At 31.0% G+C, this 24,129-nt stretch overlaps 1 protein-coding gene across 2 annotated transcripts in view; it reads right to left on the bottom strand.

Annotated features, from left to right (window-relative positions):
* Positions 1–21,926, bottom strand: part of LOC119834650 (ATP-binding cassette sub-family G member 1-like) — a 25,931-nt gene extending 4,005 nt beyond the window's left edge. Inside the window, exons 1-8 of one of the 2 annotated variants that reach the window (XM_038359073.1) lie at positions 21,589–21,926; positions 16,109–16,226; positions 7,893–8,079; positions 6,603–6,748; positions 2,976–3,214; positions 1,627–1,743; positions 1,159–1,310; positions 393–579 (exon numbers count right to left, since the gene is read on the bottom strand). In XM_038359073.1, the coding sequence (XP_038215001.1) occupies positions 393–579; positions 1,159–1,310; positions 1,627–1,743; positions 2,976–3,214; positions 6,603–6,748; positions 7,893–8,079; positions 16,109–16,226; positions 21,589–21,697 (1,255 nt within the window). In that variant the 5' untranslated portion in view covers positions 21,698–21,926. Of the gene's footprint in view, positions 1–392; positions 580–1,158; positions 1,311–1,626; positions 1,744–2,975; positions 3,215–6,602; positions 6,749–7,892; positions 8,080–16,098; positions 16,229–21,588 lie in introns of those variants that run through there. The other variant, XM_038359075.1, reaches the window with a different exon arrangement.
* Positions 21,927–24,129: the final 2,203 nt, after the last annotated feature.

The raw sequence follows: 24,129 nt of genomic DNA on the forward strand, positions 1-24,129 counted from the left end.
TGACAGATTCGAAATTCAAATGTAATATTTTTTTATAATTAAGTGTAACAGTATTTATGGCCAGACTAAGTATGTTCCACGGGCGAACCGTTACTTTAAATATTAACAGGAGTTATTTTGTGAATAACTAGATAGAATTCAGCTACCATTCATTTACAAAACAAAAGAACAAAACAAGATCGTAAGGCAAGATTTAAATCCGCATCATTCGCTTATTAAAACATGTGTGATAGAAATTTTACATTTTAGGGTCGACGAGACCTGACATCTATTTTTAAAGACTATCGGGATCCTCTTTTTATAATAATACCCTATTTCAACGCATACAAAAGTCAACCAGTAAGGCACGTCTGCTCGACTGACTTCATGAACATAAAGAATAAAATACTTACATCGAACAGTTACTCCACTGAACGCAGTGAACATTAGAAACATTAGGCTATAGTAGAGGAAGTTGTAGTTATCCCTCACGTATTTGGCGTCTTTGCCGACATTGAAGAACAAAATGCCGACGAACAAGGCCATCGTGCAATGTATTCCTACATTCATTAGCGTAAAGGATGGGTCACGCCATATTGTCTACAAAAATAATACATTATCAACATGTAATATCAAATAATCTGGTAGTAAAAGTGTCCTTAAATATTTGGTAATTTGTCTTTGAATTTTATGTGCACCGATTGCAATATTTCGTTACAAAATACATGTTAAGACGTAAGTATATATTGTGTGCAAATACAATTTAGCTTAATATTTGTCACGTTAGTAAAGCTTTTCATTGTACTATATAAATTTAAGCCAATTATATAACAGATTGAAATTTGAATTCCCTCTGAGAAGCGTTTATCGCTATAGGTAAGTGATTCCATTATGATATTGATATGATATCAAAATATCGATTGACATCCCCTTCATATTCCTTGTATAAAACATTACTAGGAACATTTCAATTTTAGTAGTCATCTACATGTAAATAAATAGACTTTAAAATTAATTGCCGCTATCCCATCGAATGCTCTTTTCGAAATATAAATTTGTCATATCCCCTCTAAAAAGTCTTTCTAATTCATTAAACGGTTCAAAAATAATTTCATTGATTTAATATTGCTGTTAACTTAATATAAGACAGGGGTAGTTTAAGATAATAATAAAAATTACCAATAATGCTCGTCGAGTTAGTATTGCGAATTGGTTGATAGATGAAGTCGGATATGTGCTTTTTAGCGCTAATAAAATTTTGTTAGTAGGATCTTCTTTAGGAGGTGGTAATGTTGTCAGGCAAATTTCGTCGCCTTTATTAATTTTATATTCTGAAATCAAAATTTGAAAACACATGATGAATTAATTCATAGTAAAATGTTATGCAACGATGTTTAAATAATTATTTAATTATTAGTCATATGAGATAAAATACTTATTTCTTAATTTATAGCAACATAATAATTAAGTTTTAAAACTTAAAGAACAATTAAAAGTCAATGCCATCTGTAACAATGAACCTACTCTGCATAATTAAAATAATTTAAAAGTGTCAGTTTCGGCTATAGCCCACTCAATACAACAATTACATATACATATATATTATATTGTAGCTATATTATAAATAATAATATTGCCATTGCTTACCTAAACCTAATAATTTACTGTCAGTCTCATTAGATATATTGTTTATCCATTGACTATTTTTGCCATTTTGCGAGTGTCTCTCTAAATCATTTTCGTGGCCTCCGCATATTTCAATGACTGAAATAAAAACATTTTTAGTTATTAGAAATATTACCATGGACTTATATGCTTCAAAATTAATTGTGAAATATCAATTGTTAAAATGAATATTATAATAAAGGTTCAATTGGGCAAAATAATTAATTTGTCGGCATTCAAAGAGGAATGGAAATAGAGGAATATTTACACAGGATATTAAAACAAAATATATTACTTTAATATCCGAACAATACAAGAAAAGATAAAAAAAAGTTATTTATTTTTAATTTATAAGAAAGGAATTGTCAAATTCAATTCTTTTCATACCTTTTCAGGCATATTGTATCAAAAACTGACGACTTATAAGTGATCTCTTCACTGCAGTTTGCAAAAATTTGTAATAATCGTTCCTTCTAGCTCACCAATTGACCGTTCTTAAATGGGATTTCCTGCACTTTGTAGTACCGGAGATAAGAATTAAGTTTCAATCTCCTATTGTACTTTTCGGAGCATTAGTACAGAGTACAAGCTCATTACGCTACACGGCATATGACATGTGTTGGTAATTGGCTATAATGGATAGGAAGGGACTCATAAAGAACTTGAATGGCCCAGGGCCAATGTACTATATAACATATACTGGCCTCTGTAGAGATCATTCATATAAGACTAGCTTTCCTTGATTTCCCGGGTAAAACAATACTACAGACGGGCAGAGTTACTTTCGCATTTATAATATTAGAAGAGATAGCATTATTGCAAAAAATTCACTACATAGTCAATCAAAGGGGTAACAGGTTATTAATCTTTAAACAAGTTTTTGTTTTTGTTTTTAACAATAAAAACACAATTGTGAAACAATTGATGAAAAGAGCTTTTGCATTGTTCAACTTGGTAAAGTCCAATTCAATACAACAACTTTAATTGATGGAGATAAATATCTAATACAAAGTGCCTCATTAGTAATTATCAGTTATTAATTGCTTATAAACAAAGTTAGGTCGGTTAAACCGTAAACGATTGATTGTTCTACAGTTATTGCATCGTAAATAATGTAATCTTCATTATATAGTGTAAAGAGAATTCGACATCAAATCGGTTTTCTTCAAGTATTAGTTTTATATCAAATTTTCTGCCCCTATAACCTCCTATTAACGGATCGGATACCAGACGTGTGGGAACGAGGTCTTAAGGGAGATTCAGAGTCTTGTGCAGATACATAGTTACATAAATATTAAAAAACATAGAAGGAGCAGCAATGTAATACTTACAGAAGTCAACTGGGTTATGATATGGGGGGCAAATAAGATTAATTTCTCCTAGAAAAGGGACGAGCAGCTGCACAGCCCCTATATAGCCACACCTGCCTCCGACCATGGCGTACAGCCTATCGACCATATCCAGTAGGGTCGCAGAGGGCTGATGCATAGATATCACCACGGTTCGCCCCTGCCGTGCCAAGAGGTGCAGAAGGTAGATTAGTTGTTTGGTTGTTGAGCTGTCGAGACCACTGAAAGAGACATGTTTTTTATAAATAAAATGTTTACGCGATACGGTAATTAAGTAAAACATATTTTTATTATAAGTTCAGAACTCTGTCTTTTTATTGCGTTTTTTACACTTTTAACGCTTAAGTTTTTTGTATTGTATATAAAAATATTCTTGGAGCGAAATAGGTTCTTCAAAGTGAAATAAATTAATATGCGTAACGGCAATCGCAGGTTACGTGTTATGTTTGCAAAACATTGCACGAAAATCTATTAAAACACTTCTTTTCTAATTATATCGTATTTATAAAGACGTTGAAAACCTAATTCTTTAGGTTTTCAACGTCTTTACAAAGCCAATAGTTGGCACGCACACAGTGAAAGATTTCTATTTTTTTTTCAAATATCAAAATTTACAAAATTATTAGTTATTTAGACGTTTGTACTAATCATCATCATTATCATCTATTGTGGGAGCCGCCACGAATTGGGCCAGCTCGCACCGGGGAAGTACCAAACCCCCACAGAAAACCGACGTGAAATAATAGCTTGCTATTGTGTTTCGTACATTGAGTGGGGGAGCCGGAGGCCTATATCCTTTTCCTTACCCTTCCCAGTCCTTTCCTTTATTACTCTCATCTATCCTTTCCCAATTAAAGTCGGCAATCCAATTGTAGAGGTGAAAGGTCTGCAATTGACCTTCGACCTCTCCAAATGTTCATGGGCGGTGGCAGCGCTTACCATCAGGCGACCCACCAGCTCCATTTCCGACTATGACATAAAAAAAATATCATCATAAACCCATAATTGTTCTCACTACCTACAGGGACACAAGACTTCTATGAAGGTTGAGGCTATAATATGCCACTTTGCAGTTAAGGTTTGGCTGATATTAGAAGCAGTCGTTCTTTTCATTTCATAGACATGTTGGTTTCTTCACATTATTTTCGTTCAGCGTTTGAGTGATGTGGATGTGCGAATAAATTTAAAAATTATCTTTGTTTTCTATCTTCGTCTGGTCTTGAACCTCCGATTTTTTTATTTATGTTTGAGGTTTTAACAAGTAATTAACATATCATCTGTGTGTATAATACAAACCAATATAAATATGTAAGATATAAATATATACAATTTGATATAATCTAAAAAATCGGAAAGTAGGATTTTACATAAGTTTTGTCTCTTGGACTATATAATTTCATGTATTCCTTTAAGAAGGATGCGAAAGCTACCGTACTAGGTTTGTAATGATAGTATATCATTATATGGCCTGAATTATAAGATATTTACATCCGACGTATGTTATCTTGCTTATGTATATTCTGAGATTGTATCGAAAATTTAATTAAATTACTAATTTTATAGGAATTACTAATATTGGTACAAATATCTATTTTATACAGAGGTAAAGTTTGTGAAATTGCGAGTTTGGCGACTAAATAGCCAATGCCTTAGATGATACGTTCGATAAGTTTAAAATAAAACTAAATCAACTCATTTACATATGGTGAATTATTCATATTCAATTAGTCAGGAGTGTACCTACTGGCACAGGAAATGGTAATTATTATACAGGTTTCTAGGTTAAGGTTATCAAGATTCGCGACATGAATAGTCTCCAATAATGACGTCTAATGATGTGATTTTTAAATAATTTTCAATCCCATGTTATATTCATTTTATTTTATTTATAACTCTTTAATAAAACATACATAAACGAATCTTATTACTAATAATACTAATAATTGCAAAAAATACAGAATAGTTAATAAGGCGGCCTTATCACTTAATAGTGATCACTTCCAGGCAACCGGGGCAAAAGGTAACGAACTAGCTCAATCAAATTAAATCGGTAGGTAGGAAAAAGCAAGGAGGTTTAATTGAGAAAGGCAGGCAGTGAAAAACAAATTAAAAAGAAAATATATTTTACCTAGTTGTAATATTCGAAGTCACTAAATTCATATATTAGTTTCTAATTATTATCCCTACTAATCCCTACTAATATTATAAATGCGAAAGTAACTCTGTCTGTCTGTCTGTCTGTTACGCTTTCACGCCTAAACCACTGAACCGATTTTCACAAAATTTGGTATGAAGATAGAACTGAACTTGGGAAAGGACATAGGATACTTTTTATCGCGAAAAAAGAGTAGAAAGGGTTGAAAGACGGGATGAAAGTTTGTATGAAAGTTCGTTATTGTCAAACCGATTTTGATGAAACTTGGTATGATGATGGAGCTTAACGTGGGAAAGAACAAACCATACTTTTTAATACGAAGAAAATACTCCTTACCATGTCGCGCGATATAAGCGAATTCTACGCGGGCGAAGCCGCGGGTGAAAAGCTAGTTATACATATAAAGGATTAAAAAATGGCCAGTTTGAAAGATGTCAATGCACGATAAGGACGAGATAAGTATCTGGCACCTGTGTGCAATGAAAAGAGTATATATTTAGCCGTTATCATCACTCGTCAGTAGTCACAAGTAAAGCAGGCGTTCGATTATTCTTTGTATTTATCTAATATAGGCATACAATTATTAAAATTACATATACTCAGATTTTTTATGTATTAGCGTTCCGTTCGCTTAATCCGTGCTTAGTTTTTTCTTTCCATAAGAAATTACCCGAATTGGTCCACCCGTTCTCTAGTTTTGCTCTAAGCAACACATTTGGCGATTCAAATAATATCATTGCATACTATTTTATAAAGTTGAAACCGATTTTCAAATAAATGCAGTTATATTTCAGGTTTTCGTAAAAACCCTCAAATTAAAAGACCAATTTTGATATTGCGACCAAAGTAAATGATGTATATGTGTGTGTAAATAATTGACGTAATATTCTGGTACAATTCTGTCTAACTAACAAAATAAAATAAGATTAATAAATGGTAATGTTGAGATTAATTTATTTTACACAAAGCGCAAAGTACACGTTCACCTTGACATTTAATTTAAACAAAACCGTTGTAAAATGTTTCCGCGGTTATTTATATTTATTTCAGTGTTCGATGTTAACCTACAAATAAACATATTATAATGTATTTCTCAAAATAATACTATTTGCAAAAATAGATAAGAATTACCGAACTTAATTGAGGAATTAGAATGATATTTAATTAAATTATCAATAGGAAAATTCAATGAAGTAAAAGTTGATCATTCGAGAATATAACTGCTTAAAAAATCTTTGGTTTAAAAAACTTAATATCAATCCTTAAGATGCCGTCGTGTTCAACATACTAAATGTTTGTTATATGTATACTCAAAGAAATTAATCTTTAAGCCCGAAGGCTTAGGGTATTTACCCAAACCTTCATGGAGGCCAGTATCCTCGCAGAGGCTAAAGATTTATTATCATTACTTTTGATAACATATACATTTTATCATATTTTTTAATCATTCTTACCTAGTAGGTTCATCTAAAAACATAACAGGCGGATCATTGACTAGTTCCAGACCAATTGCTAGCCTCTTCTTCTGGCCCCCAGACAGACTGCCAGCCCGCGTGTTTCTCACTCTGTTTACACCAAGCGATGTTATTATTTCCTCCACCTAAAATATGCAATTGTTATTAATTATTGCTCGTCGCTGCAGACCTAACGTAATTGGCAAATTTGAATTTAATGAGTCTGATTAAGTTTCCTTGTATGTAGAAGTATTATTCACAATTATTTTCTTTAAATAATATCTGATTTAAAGAAAATATTTATACAGGGAGTCATAAATTTGTAATACTTAAATTTACATTAAGATTATTTTTGTAAAAAGCCTTATGAAAGAAAAAATCTACCGTTAATAAGTTAAGTTGGTTGAAGTTATAACAACATACACGTAAGTGTTGTATTGTATTGTGATTTTTATAAAATAATTCTTGTAAAATCAAGGTGTTACTAAATTTGTTACTTATAAAATTTTTGTTCTTCAGACATTTACAAAATGAACGTTCTTGCATATAAAGTACGCAGAAAATGGAATCAAAATCTGTTCAAAGTCTTTTGCAGTCATTATATTATGACTAATTAATTTTTATCACGGTTGAGTGCACTCGAACTAGTTTCAGTACAGCTGCACTCACGTAGACCATTCAAGTTCATTCGTACTTAGAACAGTAAATTCCGTAATCAAACTATTACGTTTAATACTTTTTCATTGTAATTTCAAGGCAATTTTAAAAATCATGTTGTTTTATTTAATTTCATCGTTGTTTCTCTGCTTAGTGATTAATTGCACTGAAATATATAAGACACTAGCTGCACCCGGCAAACGCTGTCTGCCTTACTCTTATCATTTAGGGGTATAAGAAATAGATGTTGGCCGATTCTCATAGATACCGGATAAGCACAAAAAATTTCATCTAAATCGGTCAAGCCGTTTCGGAGGAGTATGGCAACGAAAACTGTGACACGAGAATTTTATATATTAGATTATAGCAAAGTCTTAATACCTATGTTTTTATGATTGCTTGCTTGTATGTTCATGACATTTCCTCACGAATTGGGTCGATTATGATCCAGGGCAATTACTACATACTCGCAAGATTAGTGTTGCCCGCAAGTACCTTAAAAGATAAAGTAAGTGACCCATATAGGTCACCTAATCCTTCCGTTGTATTTTTTCGATATGCTATGATATCATTTTGACAATGGTTGAGGTTATGTATCGTATACGAGAATTTTATTAATGGTATATGTTTTACCCTTTTTATTTTTTGTTGCGTGTTGATATGGTTCCCCAGTTTGAGCTCCGCAGCAAAGTGAAGGGACTCTTCGATCGTGAGCATGTTTTGCACCTGGTCATCTTGGAGTATGTAACACGAGCGTCGTCTAAACAGCTTCTCATTCCTTATTTGGCCATTCACGCAGATAGTGCCGCTGGTTGGCTTTCTGAAAGGAAACAAGAACTTAGCAAATGTGCCTTATATATACGCTAAAGTGACGTGTTTTGAATAGGCCAATTAGTAATTAAAAAAGTACCTAAATCACACCTTTTAAATATATCTGCACCATCAAACACGTGACGTAATAAGAACTCGATAATGAAATGGAGAAATCGTTATAGTTGAATATTCGTATGCGGCTTAATCGTATTAATCATATAATACAATAATTATGTGTAAATATTACAATCGTTAAATGAAACACGGAAAGCTATTGCCAGCACCAAGTTTCCGTTTCAAACAAGGCGCTACAACACATACATTGGTGTTATTAGTATTTCAAAAGGTATTATTTACTTTGTTGCTTTATATTTATTATGTGATAAAGTATAATGAATTTAAAGACATGTATTTATTTCGTATTATTATAATTATGCCCCAACAGGATCAGAGTAATAACTGGGAATAATTTTACTATACTTTTATCCCAAAAAGAAAGAAAAGATACTTATTTTAATTATCACCCTTATACTTAAAAATAATAAATAAGTTACAAAATATTTGATACAATGCTCAGACTATAAGCTATTTTGTCTGGTTAAATACGAAATTCTTTAACCTACTTAATATGCCGTCAATTTAAATTGAAAGGAAACGTCTGAGGTCAGTAAATGAATACTTCCTCGAGTTTCAGACTCTTCGCCTGTGACATGAAGAGGATAATATACTACGCGATTCTGAGATAACATTATCTTCAAATTGAGTCATTTTAAGGGCCGGGGTAACCGCGTACCGATAATGTCCCTGACAGACTATATGATATTTGGTGACGCACATTTTCATACTTTATTAGTCACTGAAAGATAAGCAAATCAAAATATCTGACATGTTTTGTTAAGCTCAAGCTTAATCCGTGAAGTCAGCCCTAAAAAGAAATAACATTAAAGAAAATTCGATCCTTTTTATTAATTTACTCGATAACTATTTTCGGTCGCTTTATTTGACTTTAGTTTAATTCAGAAATACAAAATTAACTACACTTTGCTTTACTTCGTATTTTATTTACGCGTCCATAGTTCTATTTGACAGTCGACGAACAAATATAGTTATTGTTATATGCAAAGCATTATCTGTGGTATTTTGTTATCTGTGGCAGTATTAAAATATGTGTACGTTTTTACGGAGATTGAATAAGAATTGTTTATTTTAATTAATATCGTATTGTTTAATGTTTTAAATAATAAGTAAGCATGTCGTCACATAAAATAAATCTTGAATGCATGTCTTACACAGGCAAGATGCATAATAAATTACGTTGTAGGTAAATTGTCTGAAATTATTAGTGTTAGGTTAAGGTTATGCAGGTATTATTTTAAAGTGCAATAAAGGATTTTACCCTACATTTTTTAATTTCATTTGAGTTTCGATGTGACGATAACCCTAAAAGATACCCACGCTAACATGTGTATGTTGCAATCACATGGAACAATGAGGTTGTAAACAAAGATAGGTTGGCGATGAAACAATTAACGCGCTAGTTATCTATGTATATACCTATCCATATCATCGATTATCGTAGATATTTGCATCAATACAACGATGGATAACATTCTAATCAGATTTGACGGCAAAACATTGGATCAAGATTAGAAGTTAAAATTGTCCTAGTGGGTCCTGATAATCGAATTTTGTATATTTTTTAAAATCTAATTAAAAACCTAGGAGCCCCTGAAATATAAATATATTGTAGTTTAAGCAGAAGAGACTTGGCTATCAACAAGTGTATCTACTATACAGAGCACATATCGTACGATTGGACAATTGGGTCTATTATTGGTTATATCCATGCTGGTTATCAGGTTGAATTATACCGAGAAGAAACAGAATGCCTGACTTTAATCCATAGATTATAAATTTACGTATATACTGCTTAAATCGATGTACTTACTAGTAGACTAGTAGATAGTATATAAATCCCTAAACTGAGGGAGACAGATATTACTAATTTTCAATACAAGTTGCCGCTCGAGGTTTCATTACAAGTCTCATCAGATATTAGAGAAATAAAAGTATCCTACTCTGCCAGAGTAAGTCAAAAGAATCAAATAAAAGGCATTTTAATGCATGTTGTTAATCAATAACATATCATGTAGTGCCCCCAAAGTGTTATTGATTGAAGTGTGTTGATCGGTTGAATTTATTAGTTATTTTATTTTATAGCTGCCCAAGAAAGAACTTTAGGAAGAATCCAACTTAACATTCCTAAATTTTTGAACATTGAAACACCTTTATTTTCATTACAGCGAAGAAGAAACATATTTTTTTTTTGAAGTTCCCTTATTTGTACAATGTTTGGTTGAAGAGTAAAAAATAAATAAATAAAATGATTCAGTGGCCCTCCTGTTCTCTATAATTTAACACGTCCAAAAATATTATAACAAATGAAAAATATAAACTAAAAAATCGTGTTAAAATTGACTAGAATCAAGTAATTATGTACACGAAAATGCAATGAAACAGAACGAAGTTAACGCTACACGGGTTTTTAAGACAATTATTCGTAATTCGTACTAATTAATTATTGGGCGTTCTGTTTTAGATTATGTTTTCACCTACCAAAAAATCTGAAAAGATTAAACCTATTTTTTGGATAATTTTGGTCTGAAATTCTACTATATATCTTGCAATATTTAAAGTGATGGCGAATACGGCACAAAGCATCTGTTTTTTTAGTACTTTTATGCATTACAATTCAGAGCATTGTATTATATGAGGACGGAGAATATACAAGTACATATTCTCGTACATATCAATATTTATCATAAGCCCACCGCTGTACTCGATCTGTGGCCGGAAAATATATAGTACCTATTACAAAAGTTCCGTTTGAAATTTATGCTTCTTAACTACGTCTACGTTATTCCGTTTATCCATTACAGGTAAGTGTAGGAAGGACAATGAACACACTTTATAATTTATTTATTAATATCAAAATTATAATTTTATGACCGTGTACACTGTACTATTATACTTACACTGTACATTCAGTGTACACGGTCATACGAAAGAGTACAAATTAGAAATTCATTTCGATGTTTTAAGTTTTATCCATCAAAATATTACATTATCTGTTGTTATGCATATTAACACACATATTACCAATGTTTTCTATTGGAAATTTGAATATTAGGTAGATAATCTAAACTTATTAGATAGCCACTTGCAAGTACATAGTACCTGATTGTAACAGACAGATAAGTTAATCCATCTGATGAGTAATAGAATAAGGCAGATAAGATTTTATTAATTGTAGTTTTAGATTGTATTATTTGCATACAATGTTTGCGATATATTTCAACTTCGCATGTAAAATGGAGGATATTATAATATTCCATATAATTTAATGAGTTAACCGGATGCATATCAATATATTATTATGATTATTACATATATAAGAGAATAACGTTTTTTTTAATACTAATTAACGTTTATGACCTTCTGTAATTAGCTAAACTTCCAAATAAAAACATAATTTAATAATGAGGTTCAATTAATACTCGTTTCTATTATTAACATAAAAAACATATTAGTATGAAGGAGACACAGTTTCAGATCAAATTTGCTCAAGTTCTTGAATAAAATTCATTCTAAGCGAAAAACCTGAACCATGGCAAAATCAGTCGATGAATACGCTATGAATACATATACTATATATTATTATATTAAATAAGCTACAAAATGTTGGTCAGATAATAGCATTCAACAAAGAACAAATAACAAGTACTTTGACCTCTACAACTGTTGTGTCATAGACTGTTTATCAATTAATATTCATTCAATGTAAAACAGCTAAGGTGTTGAATGTTTGGTTGTAATTAAGGTGGCCATATCGATTAGCTCTTAATGACTATGTACGACCCAGGTCTAGGATAGAACGGAAAAAGAAAACTTATTTTGTAGTAAGTGCTATAATTTGAAGTGTTTCTAATACCTACTTAAAATATATTTGCAACGATTGTCAATTTGTAATCTTCGAAAAGTTATGTTTATTGTAAGAACTGTTTTAGCATTATGTTATATAATTTTATCAGTTTATTTTTAACAAATATAATCATACATTTATTATATGTTAATTTCCAGCCAGACGCGAAAATGCTTTGTAAGTTTTTGTTTATAATTTACACTTCGTATTGTTACTTCTTCATGGTATTGTATATTAAATTTTCAAAATAACGCTAATTCACTAGATCCTCTTTTATTCCATTTTAAATTTAATTTAATTACAAGAAATACAACTGGTTTCCAAACCGGTATTGTAATTGAATTAAATTTAAAATCGAATAAAAGAGGCGCTAGTGAATTAAGCGTTATTATTGTATAAATGTAAAACTGTAAGTTATTGTTTGACAAATGAAATAGCGATAATGAGTATAACTCCGGGATTCTTTTTTTATCTTATATAAATAAAAACGAATCGCTAAATGAGTTGCTAAGCGTAATGTGAACGCCTCGACTATTATTTTTTTTATGTGTTTTTGTTAAGGCACAGGAAAGTACTTATGGGCAGAAAAATCGCACCACGCGTGTAGACTGTGCGCTAGAAGACGAATAACATCACACATAATATATATATATATATATATATATATATATATATATATATATACTATGATGCACTGATACAGATCTGTAAGTTTTATGTAAATGTCTATGCAAGCAATTAGCAACAAGATGTACAAATATCTCTTATATTACGTTCGTTTCTACAATAAAATACATAAAAGCCAGAGGTGATAATGTGATGCGACTTTTTGTTTTGCAAATAAAATAAATATCACTACATATATGATAAAGAGTTGCTTCCCGCTGTCTGTCACTATGTATGTATAGATCTTTAAAACTACGCAATGGATTTTGATGTGGGTTATTAATTGTTAGAGTGATTTAAGAAGTTTATGCCTATGCATATGACATGCATAATTAGACCCACGCGAAGTCGGATCTAGTCAGTAATTTATAAAAAATTATAATCTTACTTTTGTAAAGGATAATAAGAATTGTTAACCTTGGAAGGGTCCGATATAACCTTAGACCTTATATAGCATCGCGCATAATTTACCTATTCCTACAATAAATCCAACATGGCTCTAGGAAATGTAGATTTTTCTCTGTGCACAATAACATTAAAAAGGATAAATTTTAAATTTGTGAGAAAATACGTACCTTCCATATTTATTGATAGTTGTGTTTACGTAACTTGTCAAGTTATAAAGAATTTGACCTTTTTATATCTTTGCATTCATTTATTATAAACATATTCATATTTTCGCATTTTATTGTTAAGTTTTAATAAGTGAATAAGCCAATATTTGTATTTGAATGCGAGTTTAAGGAAATCGAAATAATTTTATGAAAAATTTGTCTTAAATCTCAATTGCAATAATGCAGAAACACGTTATTCCTCCAAACTATTTTGACTTCATGAGTGACATCGATTTCGTTACATTTTATGCTTTTGGAGCAGACGGCTTAACTCGGAAATTGGAATACTTATATGACAGTGATAAAAATATAAATGTACTTTATAAAAAATACTTATCTTGGATAGTTATCAAGATAGCTGAACATTAAACCAATTACATTTGGACTATGTAATAAAATGGACATATTAATTTTTGTATGTAACATAGTATGCAAGATAATTGTAATTGCTTGGTTTATTTTTTAAAGTATGTAATTTTTAATGTTGACTTATTTCTCTGCGTCAAATTATAGGTATGTGAAATGGAATTGTTACGATTGTAAAAAGATTTTCTTAGTTAATTAATACGTGTACCTATAAGTTTAAGTATAGGTTTATTTGTATTTTCTTAACCCAAGGAATGTTTTAACCGGGAACGATATATTGGTGCTTCTTAGAGAGTTCAAACATTAAATACTTTACAAATAACATTGTGCACCTAACTTTATTACGTTTCGTACTTAATAATTTATGTTCCGAAGATGTTTCTTAAATAATATGCTAATTTGGTCAATCTCAATTTAATTGTCATAACCTTTTATGATACAATTTTTCTTAAAGAAATGTTACGGAATATTTGCTATGTAATCCTCCATATTTACCTACTACAAAAAGTATGGAGTTGAAGGTTGTTTATTGATAAAACCTCAAATTAATCAAACGCCATTAAAAATTCATCACACCCAAGGCACGAAGTGTGATATAATAAGTAATTAATTTAGTTTTGTTATTAATTGTTACTTCCTACTTTTGTACTAACTAAGAATAATATATAATACGCAGCAACAATTTTTCTTCTTAAATACACGCAAGTTTCAACAATCGATCGAAAACAAACACTTCGTCAGTAAAATATGAAACATTACAGTGCGTGTTCATAATATAAACTTTTATTTCAAAGTATGGCTTTATTCCTTATACCACAGACTTTTCTAATTGAAGAGTAATACATATTTCATTTTTTAGTGCATGTGAGCATTCTTATCTCATTTTTTCTTATCGTATTATTCTTATTTATTTGAGTTTGAGTTTTATATGGCAGCGTTATTCAGCGCAATATTTTCGTAATATAAAATTTTAAAATCATATTAGCTGTCATACGAAAGTTTATTTGTTTAACAATATAACTGAAATATCTGTTTTCAACACAGTAACTTCTGACAGATAATATAATTCTTACTATATTTACTACAAGATAAAAGATTTGAGTTTCTGTTGTTTGGTTCTATATTAATCCATTTTTAAATAAATGAATAAAATGACTCGAGCATTAGATCGATCTTAAAAATTATTTAAAAGTACATAGATAGCTCTTTTTATCAAGGTTACTTGCTAAAGATAGCTACTATTATATAAATAGATTATAATAATATGGCCGATGTTAATAGGCTGTATTATTTTATCTTATTTTAATTTTTAGCATTGGAGTTAATTCACTTGTGGTTAATTTGAATGAGATATTTTTGAAAAAAAATCTGTCACAAAGTGGGATTCCAAGCCGCGTCATTAGCCGAAATGTGGCAACGCATGACTTCTCGTCCACCCGTAATCCAGCTTCAATAGAATCTCCTACTCTATCGGCTTTATGTGTCTAATAATGCAGATATTTTATATGTTTAAATTCTACAGAATTTTATATTATTTTTATCTCGGGTTATCGCGGGCGAAGCCGAAACAAGTGGCTTGATGCTGATAATTACCTGCTGTACAACGTCGGGGGCAAGTGGCAACTGATCAGCCAGTAGCAATACAAGGCGCGTCACCGTCACCCACTTATTTTAAGCTCTAGTGTGAAGAATTCGTGCCATTGAACTCCAACATGTGTGAAATATATTTAGTTTGCGTAGCTAGTTTTGTAAGAGACTTTGTATGAATGCAATTTAACGATTTCTGTCGTCGATTTGTCGCAAGCTATATGTCGTTTACTTTAAATATAGCAGCTTTTTAACTGTTTCGTCCGGAACATAGGTATCATAATGTAAAAGTGATTAAACATTAAAGTGCTCCAAAAAAAATCTTTATTATGTTTTTACATTATATGTAGACGAAGCAGATGCGATTTAATCAGCTAAAATATTTTAGGTAGTAAAAGCACAATAAAAGCACATAGAAATGGTTGTGGTCAGAAGGATACATACCAATCTAGATATACATATATGATATTTCAATATAAATATTGATAACTAGTTGCGCCCCGCGGTTTCACCCGCGTAAGTCTGTATCTCGTAGGAACATCGGGATAAAAAGTCGCCCATATATTATTCCAGTTGTCCAGCTATCTACGTACCAAATTTAATTGCAATCGGTACATTACTTTTTGCGTGAAAGAGTAACAAACACATCCTTACAAACTTTCGCATTTATAATATTAGTAGGAAGAATAGCCGGATAGGATTGACCACAATTATGCAGTTATTTGATGTATTTTTAAAAAGCTGCGAAGCGAGACGATGAGTGTAAGTGTAGGTGTGGTGAGTGAATATTACAAAATTATAGTATAAGTACATATTCTTACGTGTATCCTGCGAGGATGTCTAACAAAGTGCTCTTTCCTGCTCCTGATTGTCCTATGATAACACTCAATTCGCCGGCATTAAATTGTCCACTGACTCCATTGAGTATTGTCTTGCGTCCTATAAAAAAATTAATATAAATTTTAGTAGAAGAAAGAAGAAAATCTACGTAATTTTAAGTTGCAGCTCAATGGTCTGCTGTTGTAGTCAAGAATTGAAGGTTATGCATATGAAAATTGAAATTTTATATTTGATATTGCACATCATTTGACCTTTGGCCTTGTCCAATGATTAAATTCTATCATCCAGTCTCAACTCCTAAAGGATAAAATAGGTATAGGCCGATGAGACTGATGATAATAGATCCAGTACTGTATGTATAATTTGATATTTCAAAATCCTCTTTACTTTTATCATATGTAATTTGTTTTACTGTATTTGGATAAATTATATTTAGTAGATTCATCACAAACACAAGAACGAATTCCAAAGAATAGAATTGTTTTGTTCTTCATAACAGATGCTTTGATTACTAAATAGCTAGAAAAGGAAGGAAGCTGCGTTATTTCAGATAATATAGGTAACTTGTGTCTTAACTAATGGGTAGACAGTAATTAATCGATAGATAAAATGAATAGATTTTCTTTCATTGCACGAACAAAGTCCAGGACAATTAAACAACTGATAATTATTGATACTTTAAATACAGCTTTGTGGAACAATTCAAATGCAATTACAGAATTTATGTTAAGGTTAAAATCCCAATAGCCTAGTTTTAGTGACCTTCACCAGGATTATATATTTACTGACACTAACGACATGTTAAATAAAAAAGGGCACTCGTATCGTATTGAATGCCTCAATAGATAAGATACCATGGACTACAAATAATGCGAGGCAACTTTGTAATTTTTAAACGATTTGTAGTCTTGCATATTTTAAAAACAGATAGGAACCAATGGTACCGTTTTGAAACCAATTTGAGAGTTCATTATGTTATGTTGAAAGCGTATTTGTTTGCTATTCTTTGGTAGATTTTTAAACGATTCTTAAAATGCATATATAAAAGCAATGCTACGTGATAAACCACTTCAGTTTATGGCTTACAAAATGATAAAATAATCTAAGGATATTTCAAACATTCATTAACAAAAGTACGAATTTATATGTAAATCAGTTGTGATAATACGAATGTATAAGATGATCCGTCGTAATGTTTTAATGTAATAAAGATAAACTTATCCTTTGTATCTAAATGACCCGAAGAAGGAAAAGACTAGGAAGGATGTATTATAGGCCTGGTTTTTTTCTAATTCTTCTTAAAGTCTGAGATTTAGGTACTATGCGGAGTTTTCTTTATAAAACCTTCACTTATTTATAAAAAAACTTATGGGGGATGAATTCCAATTCTTCAAAGGAGATCTATTAATAAAAGAAAGAAATGTTATCATCGCTTGTAATTTTTATTTCTTAACATAGGATATACACGATCTTATCGTGTATATATGGTGTTCGTTAAACTATTATTATTGAAATGATAAAACCGCGAATATTTTAAATGTCACATGATAACCCGGTAAACTTTTATGATAAAAGTATTTGTTTTATGAGAGCGGGACTTGTTATAAAATGAATTGTAGAATTAGTTTTTGTTCAAATAGATGCTTGGAACTTGAACTCTGAAATTATAATTTCTATTTAATAATTATCCACATACTGTATAGATAAACAATATGTTGCAATATATTTACATACATAATAAACGGTGCTAAAATCAATTTGTTATCACGGAAAGGAGGGCAGGCGGTTAAACTAACACAAACAACCTGAAAGTTTTTTGAGAGTAATTTTCTGATAGATGCGTAAGAAATTATAATTGGATGGTTTTTATCTTACAATACCTATCTAAGCTGATACAATTAGTGCTCATAATTCATTATTATCTTATTTGATGTTGCGTTACACCAGAACCGCGTAAGCTGCGAGATGCGGTGGTTAGGTATGAGTGTGATATATTTTTTGAACTATTAGAATTATGATACGAATCCTTTATTTAAGCGTTTAGATCGTGGTATTTATTATTTACGTATGTGATAATTTATTTTACTTTTATGATATTACGATCAGATTTTTTTATTGAAAACATATAAGTAATTGTTCATATTTCAAAATCAAACTCAAACTCAAACATTAATTTATTTAATAAGATTTATTATAGAAGCACTTTTGAATGGTCATATTATAGTTTTAACATTTATTATCGGTTCGGAAAGCAGATTCGAGGAGTCGTACTCAATAGTACACATACATGTTGTTGTATTATATTTTTAACACAAGTTTTTAGCTTTGCCTGTATGATTGTATGTAACAGACTTTTTAGACTCGACTTTGAACCACTTTAAACGGGCAGATTTTATTCAAACTTACTACACTATACTTACTTTACTTACTTCACTTATCAAGGATCTGTGGCAGTTCAATGATTTCACGAGTTCATATTATTATCGTGTTAAGGATTGCTGTGATTTAATAACTTTCTTACGAATACTATACTCGTATAAGGGCTAGTGATAATTTGGTTGATTTTAATAATAATCTGAGTTTTGTAGGTTTTAAAGTAGATAGTATATTTTACATTGCAATCTATAGTAATGTATACGTTTCTTGATAATGTGGTATCATTAGTTGTGTTAAATATAAACAAAATACAGGGAAAGTTCTTTAGCAAAGTAGTATTGCGTTTTATTATATATATTATATTTTGTAAACCTTATTGTCGGTTGTCTCTCTGTATGATAGATATTTTAATCCGTTTCGATAATTATGAAGTGTTTTGATAACTGGACTATTATGTAATAGTAAATCATCGTCTTTAGATATTATACCTGTTTATAGATTTACCAACTAGAACAAATAGATACAGAGTTACAGATTCATCCGTACACACTGCTCAGTAGTATGGAGGAATTTAACTTATTTCTTCCGACTGACGCTTTGAGGCGCCATTTATTGTCATAACAACAGAAAATGATGCAAAAGCCATTTATATGGCATCATATTATACCATGTATGTACACATTACTGAACTAATTAAGTGTGTAGGTTCAATTAATGACTTTGTAAATGAGAGGAATGATTAGTCATAAATACTGCTATTGTTGCCTTGTTCTAAAATGTCACAATATGATAAATAAAGCAATGAGAACTATTGATAAAACATTATTTTTATTTACATTTCCTTTGGACATCTACAGAAACATACGTTATCAAACGACACGCTACGCGACAAAGCACACGCTGGTGCATATTTTAAAAACATGTTTCAAACAAGCTTTTAATATAATTTTAGTTCATTATCAAAGTCGATCTATTTCCTTCACTTCTTAAAATCGCATTTTAAAATATTATACTACATAATTCTTGTGAAAATTCAAGGTACCGTCACGTAGTGTAGAGTTGAAAAAGTAGTCGTTTTTTTAGGAAATTTAACCATCATTTTAATGATAAACTTAATTTTTTTCATATTTTTATAAATGTAGTCAAGCGAAATATTTTGACTTTAACATTTATCATTAAGAATCAATAATATATCGATGCATTAAGGTGTATACATATCCAATACCATTTTTTCCCTTTTGATAAGAAAAATAACAATGGCTTCATAAACGTAGTATCTTTATTCTTAATAGAAGTTATGAGCCAAAAGTTCATGAAAATTTAAATAGTATCGTGCGGTAAATACATTTGATACAATTCCCAGGCTGAAAGTCCAGAGGAGAATTTATAAAACGGAAACCATGCATTTCAGTGAGAGAAAATTTTTGGGGCATTCAATTGGGGATTATTTTTATTGCTTTTAGAAATTAAGACACAGGTTGCAATAGCTAAATAAGAAACAATTGATATCTTTTTATAATTCTTTCCCATTAGCAACATATAATAATACGTTACCAAAAAATAAAAATCGTAACTTACGTATATTCTTATCATATAAATTAGAATACTGGCGGCAGATATGTAAATCCGCCATTTTCTGTATTGACACATTAATAAACATTTTAATATTTGTGTGTCAGTATATATTTTATACGAATACATAACATATATAAAGGGTAGTATATTGCTGGTAGATAGAGTGCGATATTATTTTTTAGGGTCGTTAAAATGTCTGAGATTATTTAAATGAATGGCAAAGCGCATGCCATATACATTATACAATCTAGACTTCCGTCAAAGAGCAATATTGGTGTATATACCTACTTCCGTAGCGGAAAATATACACAAGGGTAACAATATATATGAAGTACGTTTATTTCAAGTAGGAGGCCTGTTATCAATTATCGTCCAGGGAGGAGATTTGCTCAAAATAATCTATGCTATAATAAATCCATAAATATTAAAATACTGTATTAAATATTTTTATCGTTCTATCATGCTTATTGCTAATAAAAATACTCATATTGTTGCAATAAATATGTAATAATTCAGGTTTTTACAGTTTGTAAGCCACGATTTAGAAATTAAAAAAAAATTAAGTATCTACCTAGTCATTAATTTGAAACTGTTGTATATTTTGTTTAATTACTTTTTTATACATTTTGCTCAAAATAGAAAAATCATGGAATTTAAATATCTGTATTATTTTTCAATAATTCTAATATTTCCGCTAAAGAATCAAATTCAATTTGTTCAGAATAATAATCAAATGTGTAATCCGTCTCAGGCGACTAAACTTGTAGACATAAAACGTCTGATTTTATATTTGATTATCTCAATTCACATTAAAATAAAACTGGTTGTACATTAATTCAGCACTAGGTTCCATTCTTTTAGCGGTTGATTTAAATATTATGTCGCTAACTATATATAACATTAAACGTCGCTATAGTTTATAAATAGTCAACATGTGTTACGAACAATTCCGGGCTTGTGTGTGTAAAAATATCGCCAATAATGTTAAAAAACCCGCGCATTCGTCGAATGTATGGTCGATGTAAAAACTTTTCTATTGCGACTGCAAATGATTCAAATTAGAAACGACCAAATTCATCAAAGCTATCTTCGAGTGCAGCGAGCTTTGAGAAAGTTGCTCGAATCTGGTTCCCGAATACATTTATAAAAATGCCATCAAACTGGTTAGAGATCCCGGAAAGACAAAACGTCATTTGTTAGATTATTGTCCCGAACAGTTGGTTTTAAACTAATTTAATACAAAGCCATATTTACTCTGATAAAATGAATGATAACCAAGACCACAGCGCGAAACGTATACCAACAATGAAGCGTTGCAGTATATTATGTTTATTACGAGTAACTTACATAATTCATTCATTGTTTATTGACTTAACCGAGTGTCAGTGTAAAAGTAATTATGACCACTGAACCCACTTATCATAATGCTCTCTAATTATCACACATTTATCGCACTTTATCAACATATAATATTAAATAAATAAAAAATATTGTTTACAATCAAATGTACCTCCTGGGAAAAAGCTATGTCGTACTCTGTAACCTATGTCTTGGAAAGTTATGTTAACATCTTCAGCTATGGACGACGAGGTGGTCTCCGACTGAGTATCGATAACCATTTTAACAAAATCACTGTCACTGGTTAACTACACAATAACAAAGAGCGTGGTTCCATTGCGCGGTGGCGGACACAAAGGGGCGCAAGATGTAAACAAAGGAACGCACTACGCGCTAGCGGTTCGACGCCCTAGCGCGAAAGCGATTAGTGGGGAACTGAGTAGGCTATAGTTGCGCGGACGCTGCTACGTGCTTCCACTATCCAATTATCGGCCGTTCTCCCCGCCACAGCTGTCAAATTACGAGCAGCTGATTGCCCTTATCGTAAGTCAGATCCAGTCGCTATAACATAATATTATCTGTAGCATAGTGCAGTAACAGCCTTAACTCATTTTTCACTAGTACACGTGCAAGACAGCGACTACGCAATTCATTTATAGTATGTTAAAACGTTACGTTATATATTATTGCTCTACGTAGTATTACTTATTCTCACTCTTTCATGCGCAAGTGCATAATTTCGTACAAGCGGCGGTTATAGGTGTGCGGTTTTTTAGTTAAACCACATAACATGCAAAGCAATATCATTATATTTTGTTCTGTAAAATAAATTGATGTATATAATATGTCTATTGGCTATACAATCATAAATGTTGGTATAATTATACTCACGTTGATGTGGTATCAAATTTACTATACGTTATCTCTTTTTATCTGTACGGCCTGTTTTTCGATTCTACTACACTTAATCAAATAATGCATAGCCTACTAAACGTTCAACAATTATATTCGTATCTGTCCAATTATAATATCCATATGAGAGGTAAGACCGTTCTAACAAGACATCCTCAATTATTCTATGAAATACACAGAATTAAAAATATAAAAATTGTTGTGAAAATTTTATCATATGATTATTTTCTGTCTTCATGATGCAAGAGCATTATACAGTATTTTTATGTTATTGCTTATTTTATCTTGTTATATTTTGAGCCGTCAAAGTAAATTATAAAGTACAGCCACACGTGCTGCATTATGCAGATTGCACTCATATGATGGATGAGATTCTTTGCTTATTCCTTTTGCAAAAAAAATATTATAATCTCGATAGTCTCAGAACACTTAGTAAGAGCTTGCTTTAGTACAATCAATTGATAAACTATTTCATAATTCTTGATATCCGCATGCATATAGGGTGGCGTTTATAAATATTATATCAATTTATTTATCGCTTTTGAATGCCTGTTCCACAGTTTTGAATTTGTTTTAATATTCTCTTTGTGTTTTTTATATTATTTGCTTTATACGGTATAAGACATTACAAGAAAAATATAAACATTTGTGACTGTGCTACCTCTGTTACAAGCCGCGACTTTATCGACGTTTAATTATAATTTTCGTACAACTCTACATATTTTTTCGATGAGCACATCTAAAGCGCCTAGATGTTTATAATAGCAAAAATTAGTAAACTATATATTTTGTTGAAATATGGGACGGAGACATGTTATGATTATATTGTATAGGAATATATTCTATTCTATTCTATTCTACGCCATTTTGTGGCATCATAGATATTCATTGAAATAAATTGATAATACGCATTTATTTAAAACTAAAAAATAATAATAACAGTTTGACATTCACATTTTTTTTGGATCGCATAGTACATAAGTAGATGGTTATTTACACTTACGGATTGTTAGAACCCAGTTGATACAGCGATCAATCCAGTGGTTTCGAGTAGGAGCTTCATCAGAATGGGAAAATCTTGCATAGCCCCTCGGGAAGGGGCCGCAGCTTGTGTCCGATTTCTACCAACCAAAACCCCACGGTGTTCCGTAGAGCCGCTTTAGTGAAGGGGCCTCGGGTGCTTGTGGAATGTGTTAATACGTACTGAAATTCATATAATAACGTAAATTAACACACTATTTCATAGCAGGCATGTATGTGTTTTTTCTTCCTAAATGTAAATAAACATGGCTTTTGTTATTATAAAAATACAATGTTATGCAAAGTTTGACATATATCAAGGCAATTTTTTATTGATCATAAAACCTTTTTTAATAAATGACATTGGTAAGTGCTTATTAGGTATTTTCTCTAGATACAATTTTGAGGTTTTGATTAACAAATCAAACAAGTTTAATTTTTAGTTTTCGATTTGATTTCGATTACTCGTGGCGGGATCACGGGTTGCTGAGAGGCTAGGCGTTGCTACGGTTTGGCAAAAAGACGCGGGTTTGAATCCCGCCTTGTAATCATTTTTTTTCTATTCTTTCCAAATTTTTCAAATCAAACAAAGCTAAAAAGATCAGATACAGGAGGGTTGTGATTGTTATTATGGAATCAGCTCAATATTCGATACTCAAATAATGCACTGTCATCCAACTAAAAACTGCGAAAGTTCAATCAGGCATTGGAAAGTGGTTCAAATTGAACTTGCAAGATTTTATGTCACAATTTACATACTGACAATGGGACAGGTGACAAT

The sequence above is a fragment of the Zerene cesonia genome, chromosome 19, assembly GCF_012273895.1.
Source record: "Zerene cesonia ecotype Mississippi chromosome 19, Zerene_cesonia_1.1, whole genome shotgun sequence".
NCBI classification, from domain to species: domain Eukaryota; kingdom Metazoa; phylum Arthropoda; class Insecta; order Lepidoptera; family Pieridae; genus Zerene; species Zerene cesonia.